This window comes from Opisthorchis viverrini, assembly GCF_000715545.1.
Source record: "Opisthorchis viverrini unplaced genomic scaffold opera_v5_416, whole genome shotgun sequence".
NCBI lineage: Eukaryota > Metazoa > Platyhelminthes > Trematoda > Opisthorchiida > Opisthorchiidae > Opisthorchis > Opisthorchis viverrini.
The window spans coordinates 350,926-373,914 of record NW_008752078.1 but is presented as its reverse complement, the minus strand read 5'-3'; the positions used below and the strand labels follow the sequence as shown (position 1 = coordinate 373,914).

The window sequence follows — 22,989 nt, the reverse complement described above, 5'->3', positions numbered from 1 at the left end:
TGCCACCTCTTTGCATAGTGCTGGGAATTTTGCCTGTGGCACGACCTAACCAGGCGCACTCAAGAAATGGATATCAGACCGAACGGTGACACTACTTAAATCCCGGAGAAATATCCCAACCGGTCCCGAACATAACCCGATGCGAAGAGCTAGCAGACGCCAAGTGAAAGTGAGCTTGCGATCCGACCGTGAAGTATGGTGGACACAGAAAGCCAAAGAAATGGAAGAGGCCCAGAAAGCCGCCAGTGCCCAGTTGATCTGTTCGACGGGTCCCCGGAAACCACCTGTGAGTGAAAGCATCAAGCATCAGATTGGAACGACCATCTCGAACAAAGAAGAACGCCTCTACCGGTGGGCCGAATACTTCGAACAACAACTGTCGTGGCCACCAACCGACACTCATCTAGAGCCCACAGGTGAAGTAGAACCCTGGACAGTGAACGTGGAACCACCTACGGCCTCGGAAGTTTACGACTGCATATGTTCTCTCAAGCGCCACCGAGCTCCCGGTCCGGATGACCTTCCACCCACACTGTTCGAAGTCGGGGGTGAAGTCTTCAGTCAGCGCCTGTCCGATCTGTTTGCTTGCATTCGGGAAAAGGAGTCTGTCCCAGACAACTGGGGAGAATCGGTGATAGTGCCCGTTTTCAAAAAAAGGGGCGCGTAGTGAGTGCGGTAACCACAGGGGGATCAGCTTGACCCCGGTTGTAACGAGACTGTTGGCGTCAATTGTGCTTCGTCGCCTTACGGTGGCTCGTGAGATAATGACTCGAGAGCAGCAAGCGGGATTTCGGCCTTGTAGGGGTTGTGTTGACCAAATATTCGCACTGCATCGGGTGCTAGAACAACGCCATACGTATAAGCGACCCACGATTCCAGTATTCCTGAATTTCCGAGAACATTCGATTCGCACTGCATCGGGTGCTAGAACAACGCCATACGTATAAGCGACCCACGATTCCAGTATTCCTGAATTTCCGAGGAAGACTCGGTTGGGTTGATCAGTCTGTTCTTCTTGATGACCACTAACACCTCTGTAGTCACGCATCACCTATACCAACTACTGGCTCCGGTAAATCGCTCTCTAACACTGTCTCCGCAGGTGATTGGCGAATGGAACTTTGGCTGTACGGCATGTAAACGGTTTTTACCGCCGAAAATGCTGGTGATACTTGTGAAAACAACAGCAGTCGAGCTGGGTACTGTGGGTTCTCGCACTTTTTTGGGGTTCACATGCTTCTGGTGCTTGGTAACCGAACCGGTCCCAGTGGCGGTCATGCAGTCGCTTTGTAGTGGTACCTTTCAGCTCCGTGAAATTCTGACTCCTTGGCTCCTTGTTCTTGACGTTTTACTCAAGGGAATAGAGCTTTCTCTCCAAACCTTCATCCCTTCCCTTTCGGCACCTAGTGTGTCATTCTTCGTGGTTATGTGGCAGTTGAGCAATAATGTTTACCACTGACTCGCCGCCGTCGGTAATGGTTATGAAACGCATTTGAGGTGGTCAGGATTCCGGATACTGAAGGCGCTGTCATTTTGTTACTTAACAAACGGTAGTAACTAGTAATAATAATACTAACAAATAATAAAACCCTTACTCAATGAGTTAGCGGTTCCAGAGTAAATCACTTGCACAGATGTTAGCAGCTGTTGGGAAGCTCCCATATCAACCAAATGTGAATGCGGTAAACATGCAGGGAACTCATTTCCATCAATATACTAACGTATATTGATGAAATCCCAACCTCCTCACTCAATTTCGTGATTCTCTAGTGCGCATCCAAAGCCATTTATGTGATTTTTGTTTTTGAGTACATAGATGGAATTGCCACGTTCGCCATTCTTCGGCATGTGCTTTTCACGCGTGACGCTAAAAGTCATATTAAGGGACGTACAGAGCCTGAGAGCCCCACTAACGAGTCAGCTGTATCATACTGAAGGAGCTGTACTAACTGTGATGGTAGTGTGTGTGTATGTGTAGCACGGACGACTTCAGTGCACAACAAAAGTGAACAACGCCCGGAAACTGCGGCTTTACAAAGTTATCAATGAATTTAATGGGTCGTACGTATTAGACATGCTGGGCTGTTACCGGAGGATCCGTGGTTTATTCAGGTCATTCATCCTGTTAGGTTTAGACTGGCCCCGATGGCTTCGCAACTTTGTGGTTAGTTGATGTGCTAACTGGAAGGTCAGTGATTCAAACACATTTCGACTTCTGTCTGGCCGTGGGCAATATCTTAGCCTGCACGCTTCCTTCGATTAGCATGGTCGCTAGGCCCATGGGGCGAGATGGCCTAAGTGGTTAGAGTGCGCATTTACTGACCGTAAGGTCTGTGGTTCGAACCGGAGCTCTGCCTCTCGGCTTTCCGTGCAACCTTGGGGTGGCATGGCAGTTGGGCACCGAAAGGGTGCTACAGCTGAATGGTTTTATTATTATTATTATTATTATTATTATTATTATTATTATTATTTCACACCAAGATTGTATCCAGCATCACAAACCGCAACGTACTGTTCATGTTCGGTGCGCATGCCGAGTTACAGCTCACTAATAAGAGTTGTGTTCTCTATTCGGAGGGTCGTATGAGGGCGGAAAGCGTATGACGCCTCAAAAGTGAATGCTGAATGTTGCATGAGTTCGATTGTTATGAGAGTGGTCCGCCCTCAACAGAGATTGTACACGACCCTGTGCTTGGCTGTAGATGTAAGGTGTACCAACAGACAAGTCAGTGATGTTTTTGTTGTCAGTTTCTGTCAAAGATAATTGACTATTTAAGTCATAGTTACCTCGTTTGTCTGTGCTAGCCGGGTCGTATGACCGCTCCCCCTACTGTTTCTACCCATCAGAGCTTTGAAATAAATTAACTTAATTGTAATAAGGCCCCGGCGTTATTGTTGATGCATGTCTCAAAGGTGTGTACATTTAGAATAATTGTGGTATGTTAGCGCCGGGTCCATTCCCTGTGCACGCTTCCTCCAACTTTGAAGCTTATCTGATATAGCTTTCCAGAAGACTTCGGTGATAATGAGGACATAGTGCGTCCACAGTACGAATCGGAACCCAGACATTTGGCTGATACTGGGCATAGCGGCCTGCGGGTACAGTCTTTTCGAACGATTTATCCCGATTAAGAATTTTCGGATCTTATGATTCACACGATCTTTCGGGTACAGATTTTTTTCGCACTCGTATTGGTAATCTTCATCAGCTTACTCCTATTTTTTTTGCACCAATTCCTTGACAGCATCCAGCGGGAAGCTTTCAGAATCCGAATTCGAAGATATACTGCAGAGAAATAAAACGGTTTCTTCCAGCGCCATCAATAGAGCGGTACAGGACGCAGCAAGTGGAGATTACGCTAGCGCCATAGAGACCCTTGTGACAGCCATATCTTTGATCAAACAGTCCAAAATTGCCAATGATGACAGATGTCGTATTCTCATAAATTCATTACAGGACACGCTTCATGGCATTGAATCTAAATCCTACGGCACCAAGTAAGTGCGGCCGCAGTTTGTATTCGAATAGTCTATGCTCGTTATGAACGGTCGGCTTAGCGTATGTCGCACACGGCAGCGTAGGTAGCTTATCTGGTTTCATCCAGTTGAGACTCATGACGCACACTTCTCACTGTGTCAAACTATTCATATGAACCCAGTTTCACAGTACTTCATCTGTACAATCACTCCCGCAAATTGACTCCTAGGGATCAGTATCTCAGTGATGGCGATTTTCATACACATGTAAATTCCGTAGAGACTCCATTACTCTTGCGGAACATGCCCCTTTCCAGCGCCAGCAACGACCGCTTTTCTCATATATACTCCGCGATCACCAAAATACCGTGTGAACTGTGAACCCTGTTGCGAGTCCTCTGTCTATATTTACTAGTTGTTCTGCCACATCGTTACGTAAGTTGATGCCGTCTATGAACATAGATATGCCGAGAATACCTTAGAAAACCTGCCTGCTCAAGTCACTCACGCTGCCTCTGGCCGATTTGGTTAATCATCCGAAATAGCATACCTGACAAGTACACAGGATACGATAACGGTCACGAGGGCTCGAGGTTTCTCAGTAGTTAAGACGCAAACTTTCTGACTGGAAGATCCATGGCTGAAGCCCAACCTTGGCATCTCGAGTTCTCCCATCGTTGCTTGGACGACCTGGCAGTAATATAATAGTCACTCAGCCTTAACACCCTTCCGTTGCATAGCTGCCATGCCACTAAAAGATAGCGATCTGGCAGTATCTCAGCCCTCATGCTTCTTTCGGGTTGCACGGCAGCTATGCTCCGAAAGGATGCTACGGTTGGACAATTATCATTTATCACAGGCTCATTGAGTGTACCTGTTAGCTTAGGTGCTGCACATATACGCAGGTTTAGTTTGGCACAGATTACAGTCGTCAGATCATGTCAACCCAAGCCAACAGGTTCTGCCTATCGATGTCAATGGGGTTCCTGTTGTCACTTTCTACCCGGATTGCGTGAATGATTGTCAGGATGTGGAGGCACATCGGAATGACTGCAGTAAATATAAAACCGTCCAGCTGTACCACTCTTTTGGAGCCCAACTGCCATGCCACCAGAAGAAAACAGGGCTGAGATCCCGTCAGGTTGTTCAAGCTAAGACAGGTTGGATTCGAACCACGAACCTACGGTCAGTAAATTCGCCCTCCAACTGCTGAGCCATCTCTCAGTTAGAACTAAGCTAACACAGCTCCTTCTTTGTCTACCTTTATTCTTTTCTTCACAATAAGGTTTTCAAATTAATCATGGTTCTACGGCAGCGAAGTATCGGTATTGAAGACTGATGTGCTGTCCGTGATGATGATGATGATGATGATGACTCAGCATGTGCTTGTTAATGTACTATCAAAAGTGGTGCGTCGCTGGTGTTAGGATTGTCCTCATGTAGTGGAAGTTTTTGGGCATCCATGCATTCGAATGGCAGATTACAAACACTTATTAAAGGCTGTAAACCATCAAGGGGCCGTCACAAAGAAAGTACTCGGAGGCTGATCATGAACTGGACCATAGTTGACTGAGAAAAGTTCTTTCTCGATATGTGACTTTGTGAGTCGTTAAAACCAAGCAGGATGAGCCGAAGTTCACGGTTCTAAAATCTCGACGTTTTGTTTCCGATCGAACAGTCTTAAAACTTTTCGATCGGTTAGGTCATGAATAATCCATCTGTTTTTCATTCTTAGCTAGTGTTATTATTGGCATTCAAGAGGGAATGCGTTAGCACCTGGGGGAAGGGACCTTTTGAACGGTGCCCAGTCCCGCTTGAGAGACTGGAACCCTTGAGTGTAACTTTGTGGCTGTCGTTATTAAAGGCTGTTTAAGAATGCTTTATTTTTTGTTCGTTGGAATCCCATTATTTTCTTTTTGGAACTAAACTCCTAAAGAATCCTCCTGTTTTGCATCTTTGTACCCGTCGGGATTTTTCGCAATTGTTCCTTTTTCTCACTGTTCCTCGTACTGAATCATGACACGAAACCGATTCTTCTTCCGTCCATTATTCATCGGAATGTATTTTGTGATTGGAGTGCACTCGTCCATCCACTAACCTATGTTCCAATGCGGTTTCTGTCATGTTAACAGCATTACCTTACTCGTGACTTTTATATAGGTTTTCTACTAAACTATCGTCACTTGTAGCTGTTTCTTATCTGCATACACGTTTTGAATACTACTGATTGATGTGTGATAATTGGTGCCCCGTCCCCATACCATCCAGTTGCCGTTCTATTGTTTTCTGTGTCTTTGTTATGCGAATCCCTGTGGTTCTCACGTAGAAACCAGGCATGCCCACAGTATAAACGAGGACTTCACAGATTTGGTCTTTTACTATTGGGCGATGGCAGCCTCGTGTTAATATCACAGATACGCACAGACACGGATGTTTATTAAGTCTAGAGGTGACTTAGAACTGAATCATTAGAGAAATCAGTTACGTACATGTATAAAAACGCGTCTGAGCGCCAGCATATTCGCTTGCCGAACAATACTCTGGGTATATCTGATATACTGCAACTTAGCTGATCAAATCTTTATGACTTACGGTTACTTAAGATATTCCCAAAGGGTCAATCGGTTCTACTGTTATCGCGGAGAGAATATCCAGTAGTTTCGACCTACTTCACAGTAATATGTTCAACCCTTAAATAATATAAGACGAGGTAGTAACATAACGAGACGGCACAGTGGATAGAATGCGAATTTATGGACCTGAAGGTCCGTGGTTTGCACCCGGCCTCCCCCTCGATTTCCCTTGTCTAGGCTTTGGCCACCCGGTATTATCCAATCTCTCGTGTTTCCTTCCGGTGGCCTAGCAGTTAAGCACCGAAAGGGTGCTAGAACTGAACAATATTTGGATCTTGTTGAACATTCGTGCGGTCATCGATTTAATGCATGCAGGATACATAATGCACCCAACTGCACTTCCCAAGAATTTAGACGCACTGTGTCCCTTTAGTTCGATTGGCCAGAGCCGTCAGAAGACTATGCTTTCATCAGTTGTCTACGTAAGACATTTAAATGTTTGAAGCCAATATGTCGCGTACGTAGGCTTTGGCGTGCTCAATGCTAGAATCCGTGGTCTTCCACTGTGTAGCAGCTATGGATGATTGTATGCCTTAACAAGAAGCCCTGTTGTCAGCAGGTGTATTTCGATCGATGGTGTTGGTCTCAGTTTCAGACGGACGACTAGGTGGTAATTAGCTAATCGCATCTTTTGGATATTCCGGCATTGTATCTGGAGCAACCACAGTCTATTGTCCACTGAGTCTAGTTACAGGTACCGCTATCCCCAATTGATGCCTAATCCAACTAGCAGGATTACACCATCTTTACTTTGGCCTTTAGTCCGATCAAATTCTATGCACAATGCTCTTGAGTGGCCTAGCGCTGACAATGTGACACTAACAAATCCACTTTATGATGGGGCGGCAAGTGGTTTGGAAGTACACCTGAAGAAAATGGGCGTACGTGCCGTTGATGCTATCATCTCACGAAGTCTGTTGCAGGGTTTCAGGTTATCAAAACGAGCTTAATATTCACTGGTCATAGTCTTGATAAAGAATTGGTCTACATAGCGCCGAAGTATTGATGTATGCGGGAATGCGACCTAAAGTCTTTCATCAAAATGGCCCAAACCCGAGGATATTGGAGGTCCTGTTGCGGGGCTTCTGACATGAGCGCAAACCGCGGACATGTTCTATGCCATCGACTCTTCCATCTATATCATCTATAGCCATTGTGACAGTGCTCCGTCAACCGATAGCGACCACTTGGCTATTTCTAAAGAGTCCCTTTTTTCAGCACATCCATACATACCAAGCTGACGTAGAAACTCACAAGGACGTCATCCACGGGAAAAACGCGAACTTTTTGGCACGCTGGTAATAATTTTTAATGCTCGATTTGACGGTGAGTAGTTTTAAACTACCTGTCATGGATCTGACTAGCCCATGGGCTTGTTCCGCCCACTGCTCGTCTCACCAGAACATCTGACTTGTGGATCTTAGGTAGTCTGTATAGCCGTGGTCAGATTATGCTGTTAGGGTGCGGCTGGCATCACTCGCTCCGAGTTGGGGTTTTCAGATGCTTTCCTTAGTCTTCAAGACTTCATACATACTAACCAATCTCTTTCTGCAACCCGTGTCGTCCATCAATTCGCTTGCAGTCGTGGTGGAGCGCGCATTGTTAGTATCCGTTATAGGATGACTGAACACGTACCACAGTACTTGATACGTGCGACCAGAAAGCACTCACTTAGCTGTCTGTGTATATTCCGTGAACTAGCACTATTGCAAGGAATCCGCTGACTACAGGCCATTTCGTTGACCTAGTTCTGGTACGCAGTTGAACGCTATGTATGCCGGCATTTGGCGCGCTGGTACTCACCAAGCTGGGATAGCCAGTCTGTATGCGCGAAGGGTATTCATCCAAAGCATATTTACCCTGGCACTGGTCTCGTTTTACTCCTCACCCTCTTGAATAATTTCATGTTGCATCATTTCAGCCATGCTCTCATGAAGGTGGCAAACATCACTTCTTGATCAAAATGTATTTGAGCAACTGCTTAGGGGTGTGTGTGAAGGTCATATTAGACGTGGGCGTTTGCACTTACACCGAAGCATTCAGAATGCAATGGTATTATGCATCGCTTACACGAGATTTCATAGTTCCGGTGCACGATATCGGCCTTATCGTCGGTGATTTTTTATCGGGATACAACACCTCATGGGTGGGGGGGGGGTTGTAGAAGCTGCTGTGCGATCAAAGCTAGCGCTATTGACGGGACACTTTCATCTTTGTCAAGTAGTTCTAGTTCGGAACATCATTTACCTTGAGCCTATGGTCGATTATGACCGTCGTTAACTGCAGAACCGTGCTTTCCTGCGAGACTTTCTCGGGTTAAATGGCGTTATAGACGGAAATAATCGTGGAAACCTGTGTCTGGTTATAGTGCTGCTCTGGGGTAACCCAAATTAGTAACAAGCAACAGACGACTGCCATGCTCAGCGTCGGTGGGCGTTTTTTCAGAACGGACTCTAGGTTTTGCATAGTATGCAGAGTAGAGTGAGTGTGATTGCTAATAACCCGAAAATTTGCATAAATCTTGGAGTTGGCAGTGAAGTGCAGCTGGGACCCCTGTCCCGGCTCTGTCAGTCGCTTTTGTCCAGTTCACTGATCGCCTTTAATAGTGTGGTAATATCCTTTCGTGTTGTCATCGGCTGGTCGTCCTATCTGAGATTAGCCGACCCCGAACTAGTTTGTTTAGAGGTTTGGCATCCCGTGCGTGCATTCGGCTGTTGGACGGACAGCAGCGCGTGAGCCGTGGTCACCGGGCAGGCAAATGTCTGATTGGAACACTTAGCTGAGGTCCTACCGGTCTCAGTGTATTTCACACACCTCGGGTCAGTGTGTCTTATGTCGTATAGCCTGTGAGTTTCGCAGTTACCACGAACGGGCATGGGAGCTATATAGTGGTTGCGTCCACTGCTGAGTAGATCAGGTGAAACAGAGCGACGAGACCGATGTTGTAATGTTCATCATGAGCCCGAGCTAGCTCAATGGTTAAGGCACGTAGTTGCCAACCGGGGTGTTCTTGGTTCAAACACAACCTCTACATCGATTGCCCCTATCTAAGCTTCGGAAGCCTGGCAGCATCTCAACCCTAGTGATTCCTTCGGGTTGAATGACAGCTATGCACCGAAGGGTTGAGCAATTATCTACTTATTCATTTTGCAACAAAGGTCACCGTGCGTTTGGTTTTGTCCTAAAATAGATAAAACGGGGTGGCACTGATCCATGGTGCCGACCTGCTCAGTTATCTGTCAACAGGATTTGCGTTTCAGATTCCTGGTATTCGTGGTATTCTTCCTTCCCTTTGGTAGATACGCTTCAGCCTTTGTTTCTTTTCGGCTTCGATTTGTTTCTCCTTGATTTACACAGCACAGGGAGAACCTCTGAACATTCACCACTTGCACAGTGAAGTCAAAGAGAAACCTACTACGTTTAAATACCATGTTTAGATGCAGTACTATAGTGGAATGTCGTATGCGTTCTCCTTGGACAGAACACCTGGGTATTAAGAGAGCCATATATGTTTGATCTTGCGCGCGGACATCGAACACTACTGTTTGAAATATTCCCAGGCGTTGCACATTTAGGTTCTCTGGCCTGACACTTATAAATGGATCGTGGGATTGCAGGATGAGGTAAAGGTGGAGTAGTATGAACAGACTAGTGAGATCTGAACCAGGTAGACCAGGACAAACCCCACTTTCCGGTCACTCAGGTAGAAGAAAACGAGATACTCCACCTTGAGCCTTGGACTCAAAAGTTCGATTCACAATGTAGTAGTAGGGTTTTGTTTCTAGACCCTCTCACTAGCCTCTGATGGATGGAACGACAGGGGTTTCTTGGGGACTGTGCTCGGAACATGTGGTCCATTAGTTTGACGCACATTCCTTTCGGACGCTGGACTTGATGCAGGGTACCGTGTGTTTGACTCTTGGCGATCTTGCGCACCACGGTACATTGAAGATGCTTGTAACTTTGGGTATGATACGGCTTCCCGATTGCGTTAGATAAGGCACCAGCAGTCGCGGTGGTCCGAGTGTACGGCATACGTTTTCCAATCCATCTTTTGAAATGGACAATGTCACCGCTTCCCCAAATATGAAGTAGCTGATGATATGGGAAACACCCTACTAACTTCACACTCAAGGTTGTAATTCAGCTACTCATGGTATGGAAGCCAGTTGTTTTTTGTCCACTGGCTTTTCAGATCCCTCGCATGACAACCGTGAGAAGCGAAATTTCACATAACCTATATTGCTCCTCATCGCTGCACATAAGCCTGACGGTGGCTGTTGATCAAGAACGTATTACCGAGTTGAGTATCAGTAGCGCTTCTCATCTGGGCTCTCCTCTGTTATCCCTCATTTAACTTGGCAATCGCATTCGTTATCTAGGAAACCTATGTCTGCCACTCGATATGGAAGTTCTTTATTTGGAAGACCCCAACATACTTAAGTTTTCAACCACTAATTGATTCAGATTTCAATCAGTCATGAATCGCATTCGGTAAACTGAATAATGTCACCCTAAGAGTTTGTGCGCGAATTGCACCCTCGAATTGCAAGACGGAGGATATGGGTGAGTATATCAGCGCACTTGGTAAAGGCCCAAAAATCACTGTAGCTTTCGGACGAGCTTGTTTATCTCGGCAGTTTCTTCGTCTTGTGTAGCAGCATTTCTGACGAAGTGAAGGCTAGAATCGCCGAAGTCAGCTCCGCTTTTCTCCAACTTGGATACCCCGTGTTGTGGACGTGGTAATTACCTGTCCAACGAATCTATGTCGCTTTATAGTTGTGCAGTGAGGACACGTGAAGACTGCCTAGGTTTGGTCACCACCGCTCTCGAATTGCTGTATTGAAAACATCGGGTCAGCAATGTCGAAATTCTATGAATAGATTCTGGCAACGATTCAGCTCTCTGTCAAGCCAGTATTTTAATTTCCATGCATAAAACACACTGGCTTCATCGTGTGCTAAGTACGCCACGTGGTCGATTGTCTCGCCGTACCGTCTTTGCTAAAATACGTTGCAACCGAAAGACATCGTAACGCGAGTAAAGCATGATCTGGAGACGAAGCATAAAGTCGTAACCACGCGTTTTAGCATCACTGGTGCATATTATCTTAGTGTACCAGAGACACCCCATCCACACTTGGAGGTACTCATCGACGAGGCACTGTTGCTCTATCAGGGGTACATTTCCTAATAGTCGGCTCAACATTCTAGTACTGTTTTAATCTGTTTTCCGCATACACCATACCTCTACCGCACCCTTCGCTGGCACCGCCAGTGCGTGCATGTTTCGCGATTGCCAAATGGATTGCCACACACCTGCAAAGTCTCAACACGTGGTATTCAAAAGATGAATGGAGTTCGCTTGGCTGATTAAAATTCATGTGCCTTGAAGTACACCTATGTTAATCATTTGGCTTGTTATTTAGGAGGCGAGTCCCAAGCCTGCTGTGATCAGAACCAATCGATATGTGTTGTGTTTGTACGGATATAAGCCGGTCAATTGTCGCTGTGCTCGTGTGCGCGACATTTGGTTTCTCACTTGTTGATACCCGATAAGAATTAAACAGCCGTAGAGTGCTTGTCGGCCTTGAGCATAGATTGGCTTTTCACTTGCAGGACGAAATATCCACCCGAATTTCCTCACTGCCAACATGGATATCTTTGTCAGTTGGATCCACACATGGATTAGGGATAGTTCACATTAAACTACGACTGACGGACTACTTTGCTGTCATCTTAAAGATCCATTTGCTTCATAGCACAACTATCTTGCTGCGGTGTTTATTTTCAGGAGCAGTAGTCGGCGACGTCGTCGATCTTACAGTGATAGTGGAAGCGAAGGTGGAGTGGATGATTATGGTGGATCCAGTCGAAGACATCGGGAAAGAGGAAATAGATCTCGCTCACGTGATCGCTCCGACCGGCATGATCGTCACAGGCGCTCGCGAGACCGGACTTCAGGAACTGGCAACAGCTACTACGGTGCACAGTCGGGGGCATCACATGCAGGTGGAAGTGGGCTATCCTCTGGCGTTTCAATTTCCAGTCTGGGATCTGGACAAGGGAACCTCGGCAGCGCGTCCTCTGGAGGCTCCGACCGTTACAGGGATTCACGTTACCGTCACTGATCACCCTTTCCATCTTCCACCTTTTCGTTTATCCTTTTTATTGATGCTACGTTTTCAGGCAATCTACGTTCACTTTTCTCTGTCTCTGCCTATTTCATTCTGTACCACAATCCACATGGCATCCACCGTTCAAAGCTCCATCTTATACAGCCACAATATCGTAAGACGGGGAGCACCAGTTGATCAGGCAAGTTTTGTTAATTTACTTTGTTGCCGATGTTTACTTGTCCTTGTTCTTGCTAATTGTACAGAGTTAGCCATTAGCTTGTACCGATATCTTTGCTACCACCTCTTATCTTCTGTATTATTATGCCACTCTTTCATGTATACTAACGTGTCACAGACCCACATTTGTACACTACCCATTCTAACGGTGTGCTTCCTAGCGACCCTCGTATTTTAGTGCATAATAAAGCAATAGTTGATTTCAGAACTTTGGGCCACTAAACTGGCATTGATTCGGATTTCTCTAGCGGACCGGAGTATCAGTCTTCGTGTTTCTGCTAAAACATGTTTGCCGAGCTCTCTATGTACTACTTAACCATTGTTGTATAGATGTAGCTAAAGACTGCATCAACGTCGTCATCGCCTACACGTCTGTGCATTTCTGCTGCATCCCTGTTTCCAATTGTCTACACAGGGTGCTTATGCGACCCCATCGACTTTAAAGTTGTACGGACACAGCCACTGCCATGTACCGTCTTTCTCGTAACCAGTCTTTCCTTCATATGTACTCTTTACTATTTTTTAGCCTGCCTACACTTGTACCCGTTCCGAAATATATATGTACCACGAGTCTTTCAGCAGCCGCGATGTGCAATTGACACCTATTTTCTTAGTCAACAGTTTGTTTACCTTTGTTTCTTTTTCCTTTCAGATTCAAGTCGAATCGCAGAACCGGTTGTTGGTCTACCTTCATACACAATACCATGCATTACTCTCCAACTTTGTTCTGTGATTTATTTATTGGCGGAATGTTACTCGGAATCCGGCTGATCTCTTGTCAGCTGACCTTAGGGCATCCGTAAATCGCGATCAGCTGATTGAAAAAAGCATCACGATCAGCTGATTGAAAGAGGCATACCGATTAGAATGTCTTTTTAGATTTAGTCGGGATTCCTCCAATCACAGTAGATAACAAAGCTTTTATCAGTATACGCATGGCGGCTGGCGGAGCCGGGTTACGTTAACGTAGTGTTTCTGTGAGCGGGACTGGAAAAGCTCCGATGTTCACGTCATCCCAATTCACCTGCTTACCTGTGGCAACAGCTGATTGTAAGTCTTCCAATATCTGTGTACTTGAATCAGTCTTACCCGGATGACCAATATCATCAAGTTGCTCACTCTGAGACGCGGGAGGGCCTTTTATTCAAGTGTAAGTGCACCTCATCTAAGAGAACGGTGTTCACAGTCAGACCGAGAGAACCAGAAACTGTGATGAGGAAGTTCAGTGTGCTCTTATATTCAATGCATCCTAACTTGAACCGCGTTGCCTATCGTCTGGGTTCAGCGAAGGGGCTGTATCATGCATATACGTTAGGACCCAAGTTAAACGACCAGCCTGAGGATATCGGGGAAATGTTACCAAATTGGACGTGGCTACTGGGATTTTGCGCCACGAGTTATGCTAGTAGTGCTTTGTTCACGGGGGATTTGTTGGAACGTGTGATATCCGACCAGGGTCAATGATTTGCTCGTACTCTGAAAAGTCTCGAGATTTTTCGCATAAGATGGCGATCGCCTACACTGTTTCCCGCTTGCAGTCGAGCCTGTAGACTCCACATTCCGACTAGTAGATCAGCTCACCCGTGTAAGCCTACACTGGTTTCTTCGTTGACCTTACAAAATGGATGAAATGGCTCAGGTAGATTATGACATCCAGTTATTTCACGGGGTTGCCACTATCATATCTTTGTGAATTTTCATTGTGGCTCGAGAACTCTGTAGCAGATGTGTGATGTCGGAATATCTAGAAATATCACCATCCCTTGGGTGATCTTAGACCTTCTGATGGGACGTTAATCCCCTCGGTGTTTGGTTTGTGTGTGGGTACTCGTTGATAGGGTGACGGAGTAGCTAAATGAACTGGCCGGAAAATGGTCGGTTGTCATATCTTGGTCGCATCTTTTGCGCGTAGTCGGTTTTACCGCAGTGGTCTCTTGTATCACGCTCGTTCTGGGTAGGGTTTAGACGGTCTGTGAATTCGGAATTCTGAAAAATAATTTGCGTATCGCCTTAACGTAATGAAAACAGTGCAAGGAATTATATCAATAGAAACAACGAGGCAGTGTTGGTCTAAGAAAGATTGCGGACAGATTAGGAATCGCAGATCAGTGCATGTTGGGTTGGTTGTTTTCTAGCGGCTGTTCTTGAATTCTCTGGGCCACATCCGTGTTATCTTCACCTTCCAGGGCTTCGGGAACACGGATTTCGTACACCTGTCTAAGTAGTTATGACCAACGTCACCGCTAAAACGCGTCTTGGCATTTGAGTTGTTACAGTCTTAGCGGCCAGCAGCTTTCTCAAAAAGGTGTATTTGCGAACGGCGTAGTGCAGTTGGGATAATGTGAGTCTGAGTCTATGAAAACTAGACAGTGGTGTTCCTCAGGGCGATGAGGTGATTCAGTATTCAGTCATAGTGCCTTATCAGCCTCCGTACTGGTATGGGGAAATTGGCATTTGCTATACAGACGGAATTTTGACCGCGAATTGACGGGCCCGCGCATGTTCAAGTAGTCTTTTGTGCAGGCTGGTCGAACGGATTTCTCCTTCGTTGGATCTTGGTGTTAGTTACGAAGTTTGATCGAGTCACAGCCTAGTACTCTCGCCTTTGTAATTTAAGCCGAAGTCCATCCGGCATTCGTCCGCCCACGGTACTCGTGCACGATGACGCTGTCTGGTCAGCTACCCCCCGGCTTGATATGATCTCATCTGGAAGGACCATCTCTCCATGTGGACCGAGGAGCTTGCGTGATTGGATACCTGGGCTGAATTATGACGGATTTCGCTTGAACATGACGCCAACCAATCCCCATTTTGAAATCAGTCTACATGGTTAAGTTAGTTGACTCAGCTGCTCTGACGACTTTCGCATTCAGAACAGTGTGCATACAAACTGGACGCACTCACTGGCATTGTTAGCTGTCGAGTAACGGGCGACCTTCATCCATATCGGTCAATGTGGTTGACTGAAGGGTCAACAGAGAAACGGAACTATGAGTACGGCACGAACAAGGGATCAGTAACATGGATGGCTCCATTGGTTAGAGCGCGAATCTACTGACCGGAAAGTCCGTGGTTCGAACCCGACTTCTGCCTCTCAATTTCCCATGACTGATCTGGGGCAACCTGGCAATATTTCAGCCCTCGTGCTCCTATCTGGTGGCATGGGAATTAGGCACCGGAAGGGTGCCACGGCTGAACGATTTGCGTTCAGTGCGCGGCACTAGTTCTTTCGGACGAATTTGAAAAGCACTGGTATTTGGGCTAACTTCATATCCCATCATGGTCTCTGAGGTCAAAACAAAGGCAAGTTCGCATACTTAGACTTGTCGCTTAGGTAATTGTACTTGAAAAGAGGAGGATCACTGTCATCTAAAAGTACGAAAAAGCGGAGCTACAACGTTAGAAATGTCGAGATGGCTTTCACAGTTCAATACAGTGCATTTTGAGTGAGCATGTCATAGGTTGAGTTGTTTGAACAAAAGACTGGCAACCGGTCTTAGATACCTCGGAAAATCACAATGTTACCGTGGGCTGAACTGGTTATGTGGCTCGAGCACGTTCACGATACTCTCTAGGTTTGTTTGTTTTCTTCACTTGTGCGGATGTTACTATCCAAGAGTTGTGGTGTGAGTTCTTTGTATAGAGTGTGCATACTCCTTTCGAGTGGATAGGTCGTTAAAACATTGGGGAACTTACCTACCTACCTACCTAAATCGGCTCATTCAGTTCGTTTAGTCCTGTGGGATGTGAACGAGATTCAGCTCGAGCGCACGCATGCCTTAGGCATTCGAGTTTCTGCTTCCATGGATGGCGCCCCGCATAATCAACTGGCTCATTGTGAAAGTGTGCGAATGATTTTTGTGGGATTCGTTCCGGTAATCCTTTGCGGAAACAGGGGTGAAGTTGCATCCAGTACAGCCTGCGTATTCTACGTAGTAGACAGAACTTCAAGTGAAAACGGTCAAGAATGCTACGTCTGGCGAACAAGCCATGGTGTTGAATGACGTGCATCTACGCCACGTCCCTGTTGGTAACTGATGCGTAAGCAAACTAAAAAATAGTCCGGGACCACCGAGCTTCAGATGGCTCAGCATTTAGGCCACTAACTATCTGACCTGGAGGTCCGTGGTTAGAACCCGACCTCAGCATATCGGCTGCGTGTGTCTAGGCTTGGACAACTTGACAGTATCTCAGCTGTCGTGCTTCCTTCGGGTGGTATGGCAGCTAAGAACCGAGAGACTGTTACTGCTGAGCGATTTACGCTTTGTGTTTTATTATGGGATGATATAATGCATTCTTCGCCTTGTGTTCACTGCGCTGACTAATTGTAGTCAGCTGTAACGGGTGTAGCTGAACTGTTGCTACTGGTTTTTGCTGCTGAAGTCAGCCAATGTTCATTCGATGCACTAAACGTTTTGTCTTCGAAGTTTGCCCGTTCACGCTTAGTCGTAGAATTATACTTAGGTCGTACGATACATATACGTCTACTGCCTAGAAGTACCCTCGGTTGCCTAGCTTTACTAGGCTTCATTTGGAGTAATTCTGTAAGAAGCAGGAGGACACTTTTACCAGTTTTGGGATATATATATATAATCATAGTCGATCAGAAATTCCACTCCAGAGGGACCCACATGTGAGTATTACAGGCACTACATGCGTGCAGAAGGAACCAATCACAGTCGAATAATGCTGTTCTGGAGGCTGGCCAGTTTCTATACGGACAATAACAGAGTGAGTGTGCGGCTAAGAAGAAAGTAAAAGGTCCTGATCCGAATTTTTTGTATTACGAGCGGTGTTCCCCTTGAAACCTACTCCGTAGAACACAAAGGCTAGCCACCGAAGCTGCAAATTCATTTTGTGATCTTGCGGTACCATACCCAGAACAATGTCTTTGCTTGTACAGAGAAAATGAAGATAAGGAGACCCGTTATGTTTATGATATAAACTTTGAACTTGGCTTGCATTTTTTCAAGAAACTTTGAGACGTCATCCTAATCAGCAATTTGCTCCGAAATTGCGGCTCCATTCGCATAACCAACTCAGCCCTACTTGGGGATACTGGTTAGAGGCTTGTGTCCAGATGGACAGGTTTCGTTGTTTCGGGGTACTTCGTGAGTAGCGAGCATGCCGGCTTTGCGAGGAAATCGTCAAATAACTGAACTACTTCGCAAGAGTTAAAAGTAGACTAATTTTTCTGGAAATCACAATCAGCCAGGCAAGAGCGTACGATGGAAACATTCTGTATTTTTCGTTATAGTCACAAGGGCACAAATTAAACATTCTGATATTCATCGACGAGGTAAGGTGGCGTACTCTTATTTGCTTTTCCGTCGCTTTTTTCCAAGGTAATGGTATCCATCCTCGCACCAAGTGAATTAAGAGCAGCATCGTGCTTTTGTTTGATGCCACTCTGGTTGTGCAGACACGTGCCACTAAACTGCAGCTTAAAGCGTGTGTTTTTCAATCAAGAACGCTTCTAAGGACATTATCATCGGGAATATCAGTGTTGATGCTTCACTGCCATACAACCTCAAAATTTAATTATATTTAAAACTTTATATTGAAAAATAGAGAAAAAGTGGGTGAAGGAGGGGATCTAGTGCTGACTTATGTCAAGCATTCTGAGGTGCCTACACCTCCATGCGCCCAATCAGACAATCCGGAACGAAACTGACGGCGCGAAAGCCACTGACATCCATCAGCCGCCATGTCTTTTAATGTCTCCAGCCAATGTCACGGGAACCCCATCCTGGAAGGCGTACAACACCCAAACTCTTCGTGATCTATCCCACACTTCTTCAAGGTCATGCATTGTCTATCTCATGGTTTGCACCGTTCTAAAAGGCACAGAGAATAAAGCTCGTCTTGGTAGACAGTGTTTCGGCATGCATAAACCACTGAAGCTGATGATGTTGGATGTTGTCCGCAGATAAAGTACCTGACGCACAACCAAATACCCGTCTTCTAGCAACCTTGTTACCAATCAGCTGATGCTATCCAAAACCAGCAACGTTTCTGAGGCACCTGAAAACACCTCACATCATCTGTCCTCAGAGGCCGTCTCGCACCCATATGACAATACGACTTTTACGTTATCCTGCTACACGCGACCCTTAGGACCCAGTGGTATGTCTTTTTGAGTCCACAAGTAACGCAGATTGACAAACGTGATTCGAGCATTCGGGCTTCTTGCATTAAGACACTTCTATCAGAGCTAATACAACTACTGAGGTATGGAAAACAGCGCGATTTCAGCCAGCCCCTTCTATGCGCATTCCTCGATGGAACACTGTGATTAATATTATGAATTTTGGCTTCTAACCACGCGGTATGATGGCGTAATACTTTGTGGCTCTCACATAATGTAACTCTGGCTCCTGTTCCGCCTTAATGGTCTCGATCTCCACTTGACCGAGATCATCAAAGTTGTGCAACAATGCAGACGTGTACGAAAAAAAACTGAGTTGATTTGCTGTCTATAAATAAGAATGGGGCAATATCACTCAGAACGTAGCAAGGTGGCTCAAGTACTCTGACAGAAAAAGCGGAAATAGTCATCTTTCATTTTCTAATACAAAAAGTATGGTTCTTGTGAATTCTAAGGTTAATCTTTGATAGATTCACAATGATTTTGTCCTATGACGGAACTATGTACAGTAGCAGTGGGAAAGTGATTCCTCTAGTTTTGGGGAAATAGTGGATTCATCGTTGGATGTGAAATCCTGAAGAAAAAGTGATTGATTGGGTAATTTTGAATGTCCTTGTGACATTTCATATTGGAGTTCATAACTTTAGGCGTCTCATCAAAACGCTGCATCCAGTTAGCCAGAAGTGAGCGGAGTTTCTGTCGAGGCCGCTTGCCAGAAATAATAACAATTGAACCACTCGTTTCTTACCAACGTCCTGTTATTTACGTTCTACCCTGCAGCCACGCTTCCGGTCGACCGCTCAAATTCCACTTTACATTATAAATATATTACTCGAAAGTGTAAGTAGTTTGTGCTGAATCGAGGAGTGTTCTTCGTATCCAAGGTAAACCCTCGGGTGGTGGCACCGTGTGGCCTCAAAGCAAGTGTCTCCTCGCAGAAAGGCTACGTGGTGGGCACAGCCTCCAAATTGTTCTACATACGGTCAACAAAAACCCATCTTTAAGCGTATGTTTTAGGTTCTGTCAAGTGTGACGGGATTTGCTACCTTTGGAAAAATAGATGCCGTTGATAGTTGGCCTTGCTCAGAGAGGCACATAATATAAATAGGCAGGGAATATACAGAAAGACACATTCCAGGGAAAAATCACGGGGACACTCATTTTTCCGGTACAATTTCACTACCTGTGGGTTGGACAAAACCGATGTTTACACAGCAGGTGATGTGCGCCTTTAGAACTAGGGTCCGTACCTGATAGGCACGTGTCTTGATCGAATCGTCGGAATTTGAAGAATAAATACAACAGAACCCGATGGCCTCATCATGAGTCTATCCCGTCGGAGGTATTGCAACCAGAATTTCTGGCCACCTCACATCATAGTTTGTATAAAGTGCCTTTTTAAAAATGGCAAAGCAAGCTGGTCCCGAAATGTGGATATTTTAATAAAACGTGTCATATGGGCGTTTCGCACTTCCTACACTACCAATAGCGTGTGACCCTTCATTAATTTGAAACCAGGGGACAGGTCAGCTGGCAATTGTAAAATACAATCAGTTGAGAAAGGAAAGTGTAAATTAGTTCGCCAAATTCACAATGAAATAGAAGTTGAGGTGGCCGCTCTAAAACAGAGCGAATAAACACTGACCAAAATGTTACTCGGATAGTTACTAGGAACACCGTGAAATGGCTCATTGAATCTACGAAACTCACTTTCATCCCGGAAACTGCTTCAGGTTGGATGACACCTTGTTGACTTTTGGTTCACCCTGTTTCCACTTTCGTCATTCGTAGACTTTGTTTCACTTCTGCTTTACAAATGCAGCTGATTTCTCGAGGAGCTAATGGGGGAAACCATGGCTGACCCCATAATCTTGTTGGAACCCTTTTACTAAAGGGTTAATGTGTATTGTTCAAATCCAACCCTGCCTTCCCTATTGCAACAGTGTGGCGGTTTCTCAAATGCTATTTCATCGCGTAAGTCATGTTAACAGACGGGAAATCCGCCACTGCCGCGGGACTGAGGAATAACTGGTCAAATGATGAGTCTAGAACGATGAAAAATAACATTGGCAGTCCAACGGAAGCTCTTTGTTGCTAAATAAACCGTTTTATAAAACACAGTACCGCCGTTTTGGCCGTCGGTCTTATCATTTCAGCTAAGTTATCCAAGCTTTGAAACCCAGGCAAAACTACGAATGAGCAGTATACAGCTTAGGTTAGGGCAACAACCAAGATGGAAGAAGAAAGAATTGTCCAACCTACAAGCGGTGGCCCGTGATGTGTTCACTGTACAGCGTCGGCGACTATGTGGTGTGGCGATGTAATGGTTTGTGATGCATTCCCAACATCTTTTGTTGCATGCTGGGTCAACTGTTCACTTGGATCCCTCAGCCAGGCAACTGACAAGCCAGTTAACCATAGGTAGACGTCCTGCCGTTGTAACAGTGTGTGTGATATGAACCCGGCTTCCACTAGGTCGTCAGACATGTTTGTGGGCCCTAGTATCGAGATAATTGTTTAACTGAAATGTGGAACTGTGCCATGATGAACGTTGGAGTCAGCAGCCTACCGAAACACTTGTGTATTCGTTTGTGTACATTCGGCCTTGTTACCCTACCCCAGATAGACCACTTTGCCTGTGACCTTCGACGTCTCTTTGTTACCTTTACGAAGTCATCATCATGTGACTTTTGTGATGTCCTATATTCTATTCACAAGTGCACGAATGATCAGTCCGACATTTAGCTTGCTCCAGAGTTTACGACCGCGAAACGGGTAATTTCGCGATTGTTCCCCCATGATGCTGTTGGTTTCATCAGTTTGACTACTAGCACTTGAATTGTTCGTCTTACTAATCATCAAGAGACTTCAGTCTACATGGTGGAGTACTTGGCGTGAATTGCGAAGTTCACATCTGTTTCCTGTCCGGCGATCGATAACTGACTCTTCCAAACTCCAAATGAGGCCACTCAGCGGTGAATTAGTTCATCTTGCAATATTCTGTCATTCTTACTGCCTTGTTCATATTATCGAGGTAGTGGTGGTGTGAGGCACATTTACTACTGACGCGAAATATGAGTAGCATCAGGACAGCAACGCATTCAACACGAAATATCGTGTTCGTAGTTAGCTAGTTGTCGCATGGGTCGTTTGGTCCCTAGTTGGTGACATTCTTAAGCGGGTAATAGACGAAAAAATGGTGTTCAGTAAAGCTCAGGGTAGATAGCTTGCTTTCGACGACCATTACAAGCTGGCGTTGTGTTCGCCCTCTGATGCTCAGTTTATTCATACTAAAATGAATTGGCAGTTAAGAAAGGACGCTAGTAGGTCAGGGAGTGCAAAGTACCATTTAACGATGTGAAGTAGATGCAGCGTGGGACGAAAATGGAACATCTTTGCATATGTAAGCCGTCAAATTTCAACTGCTTTGATTCATGCTAGCCCAAATTCCATCGATACCAGATAATGGACTTAGATTCGTATGGTCCATTTGCCGCTTTCACCTTAGTGCAGACTGTATGAACTTATTGGTTGCATTGTGTCGGCCACAGCTTTAAACGACAGCCCGTTAGAAGAACTCACAAGGACGGTCGTAACGGTATAGATAGACGTAACAACCAGAGAATGGGGGGCGAGGAGAGCGGAACTCGCACAATCACTGCACTGCCTTGAGTGGTCATACTTGATTGCAAGATTCTAATGCACACGGATCTTCTTCCGATTGTGGCCAGCGATAGGTGACGAAACTACGATATTTTCGCCTCAGACTATACGAGTCTGGGTGTGATGATGTCGTAAGATACCAAGTGGAAGTGAAAATCAAGCGTATCCGGTATATGAATCTGCTACACAGAGAATCTCCCAGAAGGGATCATATTTGATGGGCCCCGTGTAGCATTATCGAACGAGGTACAAAATGCGCCTTACGACTGAGCAAGTAGTCCATATCCAACTGATTGCTTTGCCCGTATGTACAGGTGGTTAGTAGTTTTTGATGAACATTTGAGGCTAGAAGGGGCTGAAGTTCTCTTACTAGACCTGAAAAAATGTGTGAATCGTTTTCAGATTTTATAAACTCAGTTTACGGTGTTGTTTTGGTTCGATTTATGCCAAGTGTTTCTACGCTGATGAGAATGACGCGCTTCTTAGACTTGAAAGTAACATCCCCGAGGGATTCAGTCAGAAAAGAGCGCGCACTGTGCCGAAAAATCAACTACCTGGGCTTGGGCAGAAGGTGACGGTGACGAACCATGCCGTCCCCGCTGCTGTGCTTCATTGTACCAGAGAGCTTTATCATCTTCCTTGATTAGTGAGAGCTTCTTAGATCTGCAATTTGATTTCAGTAGCTACGGCCCATAACCGGGACCCTACCCCTA

The 22,989-nt window shown here is 45.6% G+C and overlaps 2 protein-coding genes across 2 annotated transcripts in view; one reads left to right on the top strand and one right to left on the bottom strand.

Moving 5' to 3' along the window:
- The window catches only part of T265_10894 (hypothetical protein), a gene marked incomplete at both ends in the record, with an annotated part of 19,441 nt that extends 6,391 nt beyond the window's left edge, over nucleotides 1-13,050 (top strand). Inside the window, 3 exons of the mRNA XM_009177402.1 lie at nucleotides 78-666; nucleotides 3,253-3,498; nucleotides 11,904-13,050. Of these exons, the coding sequence (XP_009175666.1) occupies nucleotides 78-666; nucleotides 3,253-3,498; nucleotides 11,904-12,240 (1,172 nt within the window). The remainder of the gene's footprint in view (nucleotides 1-77; nucleotides 667-3,252; nucleotides 3,499-11,903) is intronic.
- A 1,520-nt stretch (nucleotides 13,051-14,570) lies between these two features.
- The window catches only part of T265_10893 (hypothetical protein), a gene marked incomplete at both ends in the record, with an annotated part of 34,605 nt that continues 26,186 nt past the window's right edge, over nucleotides 14,571-22,989 (bottom strand). The window contains one exon of the mRNA XM_009177401.1: nucleotides 14,571-14,678. Coding sequence (XP_009175665.1) covers nucleotides 14,571-14,678 — 108 coding nt within the window. The remainder of the gene's footprint in view (nucleotides 14,679-22,989) is intronic.